The following is a 12578-nucleotide window of genomic DNA, read 5'->3' on the forward strand; positions in this document are numbered from 1 at the left end:
GTTTCAGATGATTGACTTCATGTTTTAAAAATGGGAAAACAGAAAGAACCTACTTCAAAAGCTAAAAAACGCTATTTTTTTCCTTAAAATAATTTCTTTGAAAAAGTTTCTTCCTATCTAAATGAGATTAATAATAGTTATTGATTATCTATTGAGTGGTAAATTTTCATTCTAGGACTGCTTAGTTTTGTGTATGTGTATATGTGTTTGTCTGTGTGTTTGTGTCCTTGCAGATAATGGTTAGTGAGTTGGCATGTTGAACGTTAGAGATTCACTTCATTCCAACTTGGACACATCTTTGGGCAGCTAGAAATCTACACTCAATATTAGTGGTGGAAACAATGTCTTTTTTTCTCTTGGCTTTACTGACATATAATTGACATATAAGGTTGTACATCATGTAGATTTTGTTTTTTTACTTTTTTTTTTTTTGTCTTTTTAGGGCTGCACCTGTGGTACATGGAGGTTCCCAGGCTAGGGGTCGAATCAGAGCTGTTGCTGCTGGCCACAGCCACAGCAATGCCAGATCTGAGCTACATCTGTGACCTACACCATAGCTTACAGCAACGCTAGATCCTTAACCCACCGAGCGAGGCCAGGAATCGAACTCACAACCTCATGGTTCTCAGTTGGATTCGTTTCTGCTGCGCCACGATGGGAACTCCTATTTTTTCCACTTTAACTATTGACAGTAGGGTGAAGATTCCCCAAACATTTTTCCTTTTCTCTCTGGGCTTTAGTTGTGATTCTGTATGGAAGCCCCCAACATCAGGTGTGAACTGCAGAGTGGTCTTCACTGGTCTCTCCACTTGGTCACCCTTTTCTGCTTTTCGGAAAAGTGGCCCCATGTCTTAGCCGTGCAGGGCGTGACATGCTCTCTGGACCTTTGGGAAGGAGCCTTCTCATCCTTAGGAAAAGGCCCATTTCTAAGGTGGAGCTGAGGGCATTAGCTTTCCACAGAGACAGTCTCTGACCCCTGGGCCTGTGCTCAGGAGATCTGGATTCTTCTCCTGTGTTCTGTTCTGGGGCAAAGACCACTCAAGGAACTTCTGACCTCTGAATGGAGGAATGATGCTCACTGATCTTATTGTCTCCTCAAATTCTACAAATATATGTAGTTGTAGGCAGTGCTAGTATGATATTTAGAATCCTTGAGGAGGGGTTTCTGCTTTCTCTAACCCTTAATAGTAGATTTAAATGTGTTTTTTCTTTTTTTTTTTGGTCTTTTTAGCTATTTCTTGGGCCGCTCCCACGGCAAATGGAGGTTCCCAGGCTAGGGGTCGAATCGGAGCTGTAGCCACCGGCCTACGCCAGAGCCACAGCAACGCGTGATCCGAGCCGTGTCTGCAACCTACACCACAGCTCACGGCAACGCCGGATCGTTAACCCACTGAGCAAGGGCCTGGACCGAACCCGCAACCTCATGGTTCCTAGTCGGATTCGTTAACCACTGCGCCACGACGGGAACTCCTAAATGTGTTTTTTCTTTTCTCTGTCTTTTACATACATACACTTATGGTTTATGTATATGAAAAAAACGTATACTAGATGCATCACAATGTTAATAAACTGGTCATTGTGGGAAAGGAAAACAGTGTTTTAGGATAATAGAGCAACTACCATTTAGGGCATGTGATAAATGCTTCCCATCAGTTATCACTTAATCCTCTTAGTACTACCCTGAGGTTGGTACATGATTCTTCCCATTGTACAGAGGAGGAGATAAAAGGAACTAATTGGCCAGTAAGTGAAGTTCCCAGGCCAGGGGTCAAATTGGAGCTATAGCTGCCGGCCTACGCCACAGCCACGCCCGATCTGAGCTGCATCTGCCACCTACACCACAGCTCATGGCAGCACTGGATCCCTGACCCACTGAGTGAGGCCAGGCATCAAACCCGCATCCTCAGGGATACTAGTTGGATTTGTCTCCACTGCACCACAACAGGAACTCTCCATCTTTATAATCTTTATAGAACCTTGTTTATTCCTTATTATGCCGTATCATGTTTCAAATATTAGTTTTGGGGAAACCAGTTTAGTGGCTTTCTAAAAGATCTTTTTCTCTTCTTATTTCTAACAATACAGACATGATCTCCTTATTATGTTAATTTGGGGCCTTGAATTTTTCTGCCTTAGACCCAGATCCTGAAAGCCTAGGAAGAGACAGGAGATATCCTCTTGGTAGATCTTGGGTCAGTGGTCACCAGACATAAAGGCCCTTTCCTTAATTGGTCATGAACAGACAGTGACCAGGAAGAACATTAGTGACTGGAAAGTTTACCCAGTGAATATTATTGCTCAGCCAGTGTATTGTCAGCAATGAGTTGAATAAGACCTAGTTCCTCCCCTTAATCAGCTTACAGGTTAAGGGTCAGTAGGGAGAGATTTTGTTCTGACCTTTATCATTTAGGAAGAGAAAAGCATGGTATGCAGTTCCAGAGCATAAGCTTTAGTGGACTGGCAGCATTTGAATCCTCAGTGTAGATAGAAACTATTGGTGTGTGACCTTGGCTCAGTGACCTCACTTCCATAAGACCCCGTTTCCTTATATGTAAATTGGGGATAAGAATAGTATTTTCTTTATAGGCTTGAGGTGAGGATTAAGGCAAGGTAAGCTACATAAAATGCTTTGCACAGTGCCTGGGAGAATAAATATATACTGTAATTATTACATTATTGTTTTCTTTTTAGCCTTGGATGGTTCAATTTGACTGGTTGATTATCGCATTTTCAACCTATTTAATGGAAAGAATAGAATTACATTTTTTTAGTTGCCAGGTTTTCAATAAAATAATAATTTTAGGGAGAGGGACAGTTTATATATTTTTTCTTAAGGCTTTTATAGTGTTTTTTCCTGAATTGTAATTAGTGAAGAATTGATATAAATATATATTTTTAAATGATTTTTATTTTTTATTTTAAAAAAATTTTCCATTATACTTGGCTTACAGTGTTCTGTGCATTTTCTCCTGTACAGCAAAGTGACTGAGTCACACACATACATATATGTATATATATATTTTTTCTCACATTATCCTCCATCATGCTCCATCACAAGTGATTAGATGTAGTTCCCAGTGCTATACAGCAGGATTTCATTGCTTACCCATTCAAATGCAATAGTCTACATCTATAAATCCCAGACTCCCAGTCTATCCCACTCCCTCTCCCTCCCCCTGGGCAACCACAAGTCTGTTCTCCAAGTCCATGAGTTTCTTTTCTGTGGAAAGGTTCATTTATGCCATATTTTAGATTCCAGATATAAGTAATATCATATGGTATTTGTCTTTGGCTTTCTGACTTCACTTGGTATGAGTTTCTAGTTTCATCCATGTTGCTGCAAATGGCATTGTTGTGTTATTTTTTATGGCTGAGTAGTATTCCATTATGTATATATACCACATCTTCCTAATCCATCATCTGTCGATGGACATTTAAGAATTGATATATTTTAAATAATGATACCAGATTGTCATAGACAAGGCAGCAGTGTTGTCAGGCACTATTCTAAGCACTTTATGTCCTCAGTTCCCATAACAATTCTTTGAGGTAAATTTGCTCTGTGTCTATTTAGGCCTTTTTGAATGATTTATATTCTAATGGTCCTCCTTAACATAAAACTTTTCAAGAAAAATTTTAATTCCAGGAATTAAATTTAGGAATAAAAGGGTAAGTGCTGCATAGTTTATAACATTGCTGGATTTAACTAACACACTCGATGTCCCAAACCTGCAATTAATGAATGCCAAGTATTAATTTTGAGATTGCTCAATATAAACTTGTTCAAATTCGTTACTGCATGTGTGATTCAACTTGAGACCTTATGGAGGTTAGCAAGATGAGTAAGGAATGTTTACCCAGCAGGGCATATATAAGGTGGCCATCATCCAACCTGCTTTCTGGTACTCTTAGGTTAGTAGTTATCCATAACAAAGTGATGTGTTAAATTATCCACCCCCCGACCACCCTCGGCACCCTCCAGTGTCGAGATCCCTCCACTGCCCTGTACTCCATGGTGTTTCCAGCTGATTCCTCACCCAGATACTGACCACAGAGCAACACATAAGAGTCTTAGGGTTCCTGAACCACATTTTGGAAATCATTGATTTACTGATGACTTTTGGTTGATTTCATTGTTACGTTTTCCAGATTTTAAGTTACTCTGGTAAGAGGAAAGGGTCAGAGAGGTGACATTTTTACAGTAGTTGAAAATATCAGATGGAGTTTGTTGGTTTTTTGGGGAAATTGGAGATGCGGCTATATTTTAGAATGATGTGTGTTAATGCTTCTCAGGAGATAGGAAAACCTGGAGATAATATATAATTTCTGGAGAGTGAGCCAGGGTGATAACAGATCATTTCCTTAGGCTAGTGAAGTTTCTGTTTTTTGAAGAACTCCTTTATATTATTGCCTATACACTTCTGCCCTCCTTGTGATGGAGAATTTGAAATCCATAGAGGTTAAATGACTTGCCTGGAGCAAAAATACAAATCAGTGACAGACCAAGTCAGTGTCCAGGGCCTCGTGGATTCTTGCTCTTTCATGACAAAATAATCATACTCGTTCCTTAGCATGTTCTAATATGCCAGGTGGTGTCATATCATTTCACGAACATTGCACAGACCTGGCAAGTAGATGTTTTTACTAAATTCATTTTGTAACTGTGAAGATGGGGCCTCAAGGAGGGTCATATTTGGAGTGAATTAAGAAGACTGTAAGTCTTTTGACACTTTTTCTGGTAAGATTTTAATTTTAACTATTATGGTTGATTTATAATGTTCTGTCAATTTCTGCTGTTAGCAAAGTGACCCAGTCAATTCTTTGTCTCATATTATCCTCCATCATGTTCCATCACAAGTGACTAGATATAGTTCCCTGTTCTGTAGAGCAGGATCTCGTTGCTTATCCACTCCAAATGCAATAGTTTGCATCTACTAACCCCAAACTCCCAGTTTTTGAACAGTCCTCTGCCCTGTATACTGTGGCTTCTCTTCTACGCTAGGGGGCAGCAGTGCATTTGCATTTGCTTTCTGAATTCTGGGAAGATACATTCCAAATAGAAGGCAACAATGAGATTTGAAAAGTGGTTTGTAGGGCGTGTGTTCTGGAATTGTTTATTTTAAAAGGTACCCATAGTATCTATGTACAGCTAATTTTCTTTTTCCCATATACCTGCTGTACCCACATTGACACTCAAATAGAAATAGTTGTTATAAACAAGATAATAAACATGGAGAGAATGAGCTGGAACTGGGGTGTTAATGTGGTGTATAAGTTGAATAGTTTGTGCATAAAATTGTCAAACTCAAGTTCAGGTAGTTCAGCACTCCTGAAAGTTTGAAGGGGAACTCAAGACATTGATCACATGTATTTTTTTAATTTAAAAAAATTTTTTTTAAATTAAAAAAACTTTTTATGGCCACACCTTTGTCTTATGGAGGTCGCCAGGCTGGGGGTTGAATTGGAGCTGTAGCCACCAGCCTATGCCACAGTTGAAGCAACACCAGATCCAAGTCGTGTCTGCGACCTACACCACTGCTCACGGCAACGCCAGATCCTTTAAGCCACTGAGCAAGGCCAGGGATTGAACCTGCATCCTCATGTGTGCTAGTCAGATTTATTTCTGCTGAGCCATGATGGGAACTCCTCGACCATATGTATTAATTTTTAAACTTAAGCCCCAGATTTAGATATTTTAGATACCTCCTGTGGCCATGGGTTTGGGGTGCAATGGCATTTTAATAAGGACCTGGTATTTCCACTAGCCTCAACCAAAATTCTAATAAACCTTCCTCATGCCAGCCCTGTGCTACAAGATATAGACTCTCAGTGGGAGTGGGTTGGGGTGTGTCAGGATTGCTCAGGGAGCTTTTCAAACCTCACATATAAACACGTAATGCACAGGTACCTGCATGCACCTGCAAATATACTAAATTCTAGCAAGGTCATTTTTAAAAATTTTTTAGGGTATAGTTGATTTACGGTGTTGAATCAATTTCTGCTGTACAGAATCAGTGACCCAGTCATATATATACATTTTTTTTCTCATCTGCAAAACAGAAACAGCCTCATGAACTTAAGAGAACAGACTTGCTTTTTTTTATTTTTGTTTGTCTAAATCTGCACCCGTGGCATTTGGAAGTTTCCTAGCCGGGGTTTTAGTCCGAGGTGCAGCTGTGGCTGTTGCAACAATGCCTGATCCTTTTTTTTTTTTTTTTCCCTAGGGCCACACTTGAGGCATATGGAAGTTCCCAGGCTAGGGTTGAATCAGAGCCACAGCAAAGCAGGACCTGAGTTGCATCTGTGATGTACACCACGGCTCACTGCAACGCCATATCCTTAACCCACTGAGCAAGGCTAGGGATCAAACCTGCATCCTCATGGGTACTAGTCGGATTGGTTTCCAGTGCATCACAAAGGGAACTCTAATGCCAGATCCTTTAACCCACTGTACTGGGCTGGGGATTGAACCTGTATTTCCACAGTACTGAAGCTGCAGCAGTGGGATTTTTAACCTACTGCACCAGGGCAGGAACTCCTAGCAAGGGTTTTAGAAGAAAACGTGTTTATGGTTGAAAACCACTTTTCAGAAACGTGAAATGCCGCAGTAAATTAAAAGCAATAATTTTGCAACATGCCCAAAATCATATCCAGGGAACAACAATGTCTTCCATTAAATGCTTTCTTCTGGTGAAAAGGTCAGGATGAATGCTGAGGTGGGGTGTGTGTGTGTGTGCGCGCGCGTGCGTGCTCGTGTCTGTGTGCCTGTTCCTTCTCTTCAGTGCAGGTGTTGGGACTGCCAGGTATGCCTCAGACAAGCTTGTGATGCTTCATGAACTGTATTCATATTCTAATTTCCTTGTTTCATTGATCTAATCCCCTTGTGTTTCCCAGAACATCTCGCTTTGCCTCATTCCCTGAATACTTGGTAGTGCAGATAAAGAAGTTCACTTTTGGTCTTGACTGGGTTCCCAAAAAATTTGGTAGGTATCTTTTGCATGCTTTTGCTTAAAATATCCAATTAGCCATTGAAAAAACATAGCATGTGAAAGAGCCCCCGTGGTTGGCTGCCAGAAACCGTTTCATTTCATTCTTTCCCCATGATTCCCACCTTTCTCTTTTGAAAGAGAATGTATGATAGGCGCTGAGAGCCAAAAATGGCCACGTGCTAACGCACCCTCTAATGTTGAGTTCTGGAAGGACGGGATTCTAAGAGTGAAGACAGGATCCTCACACTATCAAATAAATCACACTTCCCAAACTTTAATATGATCCTGGCAAAATGCAGGTGCTGATTCAGCAGGTCTGGGGTGGGGCCCCGGGATTCTTTACTCTAACAAGTTCCCAGGTGATGCTGCTGCTGGTTCAAAAACCACAGTTGGAGGTACAAGTAATTGAAAATAAGCTTTCTTTTTAGTATTTATCCTCTGGCTCTGAAGCAGGCAGATGTGGCTAATGATATTTGCTTGACTCATACAGATTTTATTAATAATAACTGAGTACAGTCAGTTGAATTAAAAAGTCAAAAAAGGGATGCGACTTTGGCTTCATTGAGCTTTTTTCTTGTTAATCTTTTTTTTTTATTTTTATCTTTATTTATTTTTATTTTTTTTTGTCTTTTGTCTTTTTGTTGTTGTTGCTATTTCTTGGGCCGCTCCCGCGGCATATGGAGGTTCCCAGGCTAGGGGTTGAATCGGGGCTGTAGCCACCGGCCTACGCCAGAGCCACAGCAACGCGGGATCCGAGCCGCATCTGCAGCCTACACCACAGCTCACTGCAACGCCGGATCGTTAACCCACTGAGCAAGGGCAGGGACCGAACCCGCGACCTCATGGTTCCTAGTCGGATTCGTTAACCACTGCGCCACGACGGGAACTCCTTTCTGTTAATCTTAAAGGCCCTTAACCGATGTTGAAAGTTAGCTTTACAGAAAATGCATGGAACATTTTCTTCACCATCTCAAGTGAATTTCAATATTACTAGGCTGTCCTCGGGGCTGTGGAAGGATGCAGTTTTATCCTCTGAGTTCTCTAGCAAATACCTCAGACTGTTTGCCACACTTTCAAGGAATTCATATTTTTTGAGCACTTAAAGAACAATAATCAAGTCTCATGCTCGTGTGAAGGGGACGGATGAAAACAATGTAAACTCGGTGGGAGTGATTTCCCAGAAACCTCTGCCACTGACAGTTTTCATGGCACTTGTTTCCACGCTGCATTATGTAGCCTATGACTGAATCAGCAGCTCATTTTGCTCTTCTTGGTGGAATAGTTTTGTGGACAGAGGGCAGGATTCCCACCACTCAGCTGTTCCTCCTTGGACCTGAGAAATACCTAAGAGAAAACTGACTTCTAAAGGCTTTGAACTACATTGGAATCAGTTTTTGTATTTTCCTTTGTCCTTGGAATTACAGTAAAAGACAAACAATTCAGCTCAGATTTCATGGTCTTGCTGAATTTAAAGTAGCTCCAAAGCTTTCTTTAATGAACCTGAATTTTTCTGTTGAGGGGCAGTTGTATTGATTTTGTTGGTGAGACATTGTGTTTGATTTTGCTGTCTGCTGAGATTTAATTTTTTTTTTAAACTAAGCTTTTTCTTTGGTTGGTTGTTTTAAAATAGGATTTACATACCTGGTATCATAATTGGTTTTGAGGATAGTATTTTTAGGTTCTGTTTGCTAGCCCAAGAGACATATTCTGCACCAGCATTTGAACCCATTTTCCATCATTACTGTGTCTGAATATGTGTGGTACTAAATCTTGACAGGCTGTTAGACTGATAAATTTTGTATGTGAGTAAGTCAACACAATGATACCTGAGCCGAGAAGTTAAAAAAACGTGCCTCAAGGTGAACACATTTGAGATTCAATTAATTTCTTTAAAGCTTCATGCTTTATTTATTACCTTGGGTAGAATAATCACAGTGCCTATCATGATCTGAGAAAAGGTATAAACCAGGGTTGCAAACTCAATTGCCTAATGAGGACAGGGTGATCATGTAAAGGAAAGAAGTGGCCAGGTATAAGAAACATGTAGCTATAGCTGTCTTGGTCTTTCTTGGGTATTCCCATTTTGGATAAAGACGTGGATTAGGAGAACATTTCTCGCCCATAAGAATCAGAATAGCATAGATATAACCTCAGGGTTGCGGGGGCAGTAGGGAGGGGTGGGGTCTGGGACAGACTGGCACAAAGAGCCCACGTTGCCTACAGTGGAAGCTGAAGATCAGCCCTGGGCAGTTGTTACTTCATGAGACTAATGGTGCAGCTTTTTTTTTTTTTGTTTTGTTTTGTTTTTCAAAATGAATGGGAAATCTGGATTTTTGAATTAACTTTTGACTTGGAAATTGGGGTTTGTTGCCAACATTTTAAAAACATCACACAGAAAGTGTCTACGAGTGTTCTCTGGGCTCCCAGTTTGATCTCTGCTTTACCTCATTTGTTCTTATCCAGTGTGAAATCTGCCATCCTCTGTGTTTCCCCTGTTAAAATCTAATCAGTCTCTATGAGTCTTCTGGTCCTGAGATTTACTTCAGGGAGCTGTAAGGTATCCCTTGGCTCTGCCTAGACACATGTGCATAGAGTTAGTGGTGCTGGATTTAGGAGGTGATTATAGGTATTTGGGGGAGCCCAGCGAATATAATCTCTCTCGTTTTGTAGATGTTTCTATTGATATGCCAGACCTACTTGATATCAACCATCTCCGAGCCAGGGGGTTACAGCCAGGAGAAGAGGAACTTCCAGACATCAGTCCCCCCATAGTTATTCCTGATGACTCAAAAGGTACCGTCTCCTCCAGGATTCATGTTTTATCTGCTCTAAATGCCTGAAACCTGGCATTTCCCTTCTGTCCTGGCATGATTTTATGTCACGTGGGCTGGGTGGCCTGCATGGGGGATGGAGAGACTGACACAGGGTGGGATCTCAAGGGTAAAGGGTGGTGAGCGAGTGCTCCGGCTTAACTCTTGTTCTTTCTCTAGAACTTTTTGCCGTGGTTTGGTCTCACTTCCTGCCCTCTCCTTTAATTTGCAGATCGCCTGATGAACCAATTGATAGACCGTATGTATCTTTTATGTTTTTTTCTGTGTCCTCCAGTTACTATTGGTCTAACACATTTATCTGTGGGGGTTGAGTGAACGGGCGTTGCTCTGTGTGTATGGCAGCTTTTCCTAGGTGGAAACAATGCTTGGTTTGCAACTTGAGGTAGCAGCAAACCTAAGCCAGTGACATGGTGAGGAGGTGGCCCTGTGGTTCCGGAGAGTGACTGTTAGTGTGAGCGCAAGCTAGCCCTGATTTGGAATCTTGGCTCTGTGATTGGTGACTGTGACCTAGAATAATAAGCTTAACTTCTCTGAGCCTCAGTTTCTGTTCATGGCTGAACAGGGGATAGTGATGCCATCTCTTCCCTCGCTGGCTGCGTGAGTAGCCTCTTTCCACAGTGATGACACAGTGGCCTCTGCCACTTCTTCCACTTCTGCTTTTGCACATGTAATAAAGACACAAGACTGACAGGACATGGTAGTATTAATTAATACTCTTAAGGTTGTTGATTTTATTGGATTGTTCATTAATTTTGTAGCCTTTTCATTCTTTAATCCAGTGGGAGTTGATACTCTTTTTTTTTTTTTTTTTTTTTGCTTTTTAGGGCTGTACCTGTGACATATGGAGGTTCCCAGGCTAGGGGTCAAATCAGAGCTACAGCTGCCCGCTACACCACAGCCATAGCAACATGGGATCCAAACCGCGCCTGTGACCTACACCATGGCTCACGTCAACACCATATCCCCGATCCACTGAACGAGGCCAGGGATCGAACCCGCATCCTCATGGTTACTAATTGGATTCGTTTACACTGAGCCACAATGGGAATTCTGGGAATTGATACTCTTGATCTCCTAAAAAGAACATTAAAACATAAATTCTTTATAGTGAATATTTAGATATTATTTAGGAGGAAGAAGGAGTGTGTAACACAGACTGCTCTGAATCTTTTTGTCTGCAGAGCCTTTCTGGAGATACTATTGTTAAGTGAGAAGTTCAAGTATTTTACATTGTATACACTTTACATGATTGATCATGTGGCCCAGCCTCCATATTTCCTTTCTTGGGTCAATTTTTTTTTTTTTTGTCTTTTTGTTGTTGTTGTTGTTGCTATCTCTTGGGCCACTTCCGCGGCATATGGAGGTTCCCAGGCTAGGGGTTGAATCGGAGCTGTAGCCACCGGCCTACGCCAGAGCCACAGCAACGCGGGATCCGAGCCGCATCTGCAACCTACACCACAGCTCACGGCAACGCCGGATCGTCGTTAACCCACTGAGCAAGGGCAGGGACCGAACCCGCGACCTCATGGTTCCTAGTCGGATTCGTTAACCACTGCGCCACGACGGGAACTCCTTGGGTCAATTTTGATTTACTGATTGCTGGAAGAAGCTGTTCGAGTCAGCAAGGGTCATGTACAAACCACTGCCTCTGTAAATAATCTGATTGTAATGGTAACTAATATTTTGGAACAGTTACCGTGAGTCATGTTGAATATATTACTCCATAAGTTCTTTCAACTGTGTATAACTTTGCTATTAATACAAAGCCCGGATTCTCTGATTGTCACAGTAAGAAGGGCAGAGCAGGTGACCTTTTACAGAGGATAAAACTGAGTCCCAGGAAAGTTCAGAGAACCACGAGTGGGACCAGAGCCAGGGTTCTAGGAGTCAAGCATGCTGTTGATGTCAGTCGACTTTTTTCTGCAGGGTGAGAAGTTTGCTGGCTGCCCCTGATCCTGCAGAGAGCTGGCCTGCAGGGTCTTGCCCCCAGGGAGGGCACTGTTGGTTGGAACTGTGTCAGAGTAGGCTGTGTGACCTCGAGCATGCAGCCATTTTCCAGTTGGCCACTAGTTTCCTCCTGATCTAAGCCTGCTGCCTTATCAGTAATTTTTTTTTTTGCTTTTTGTTTTTTGTCTTTTTGAGTGCCATACCCGAGGCATTTGGAGGTTCCCAGGCTAGGGGTCGTATCGGAGATGTTGCCGCTGGCCTAAGACACAGCCATAGCAATGCCAGATCTGAGCCACATCTGCAACCTACACCACAGCTCAAGGCAACACCAGATCCTTAACCCACTGCGTGAGGCCAGGGATCGAGCCCGCAACCTCGTGCTTCCCAGTCGGATTCGTTTCTGCTGTGCCACGACGGGAACTCCAGTAATTTCTTATATCAGTAGGAGAGAACAGAGGTATCTGTGTTAAGTTACATGTATATCCTACCTTTTTCAGATATTTAAAAGGAATAACTTTGATTATTTTCTTATTACAAGAGTAAAAAGATAATGTCAAGATTAGGGGTTAGTGCTAGGAGTAATTTCTGATTCATCACCCACCTGTAACTACTATTAACCTGTGGCATCTATCCTTCTGCTGTTCTTGGCTCACCTTATTTTCCTCCAAAAGACTTAAACATTTTCAATTTAATATGCTGATATATACAGACATAAACTTATTAAGCTGCATTACTGTGCATTCTAGGGAACAGAGACTTAAGGGATGTTGAAAAGTGTTCTGTAGAAAGAGTTTCCTGGTTTCTTTACTGC

At 41.8% G+C, this 12578-nt stretch overlaps 1 protein-coding gene across 2 annotated transcripts in view; it reads left to right on the forward strand.

Annotated features, from left to right (window-relative positions):
• USP13 (ubiquitin specific peptidase 13 (isopeptidase T-3)) overlaps positions 1–12578 on the forward strand; it is a 126872-nt gene that overhangs the window by 87391 nt on the left and 26903 nt on the right. For both annotated transcript variants that reach the window (XM_021071212.1, XM_013982225.2), the window contains exons 14-16: positions 6895–6983; positions 9660–9782; positions 10032–10058. In XM_021071212.1, coding sequence (XP_020926871.1) covers positions 6895–6983; positions 9660–9782; positions 10032–10058 — 239 coding nt within the window. The remainder of the gene's footprint in view (positions 1–6894; positions 6984–9659; positions 9783–10031; positions 10059–12578) is intronic.

Source organism: Sus scrofa, chromosome 13 (genome assembly GCF_000003025.6).
Source record: "Sus scrofa isolate TJ Tabasco breed Duroc chromosome 13, Sscrofa11.1, whole genome shotgun sequence".
Lineage (NCBI taxonomy): Eukaryota > Metazoa > Chordata > Mammalia > Artiodactyla > Suidae > Sus > Sus scrofa.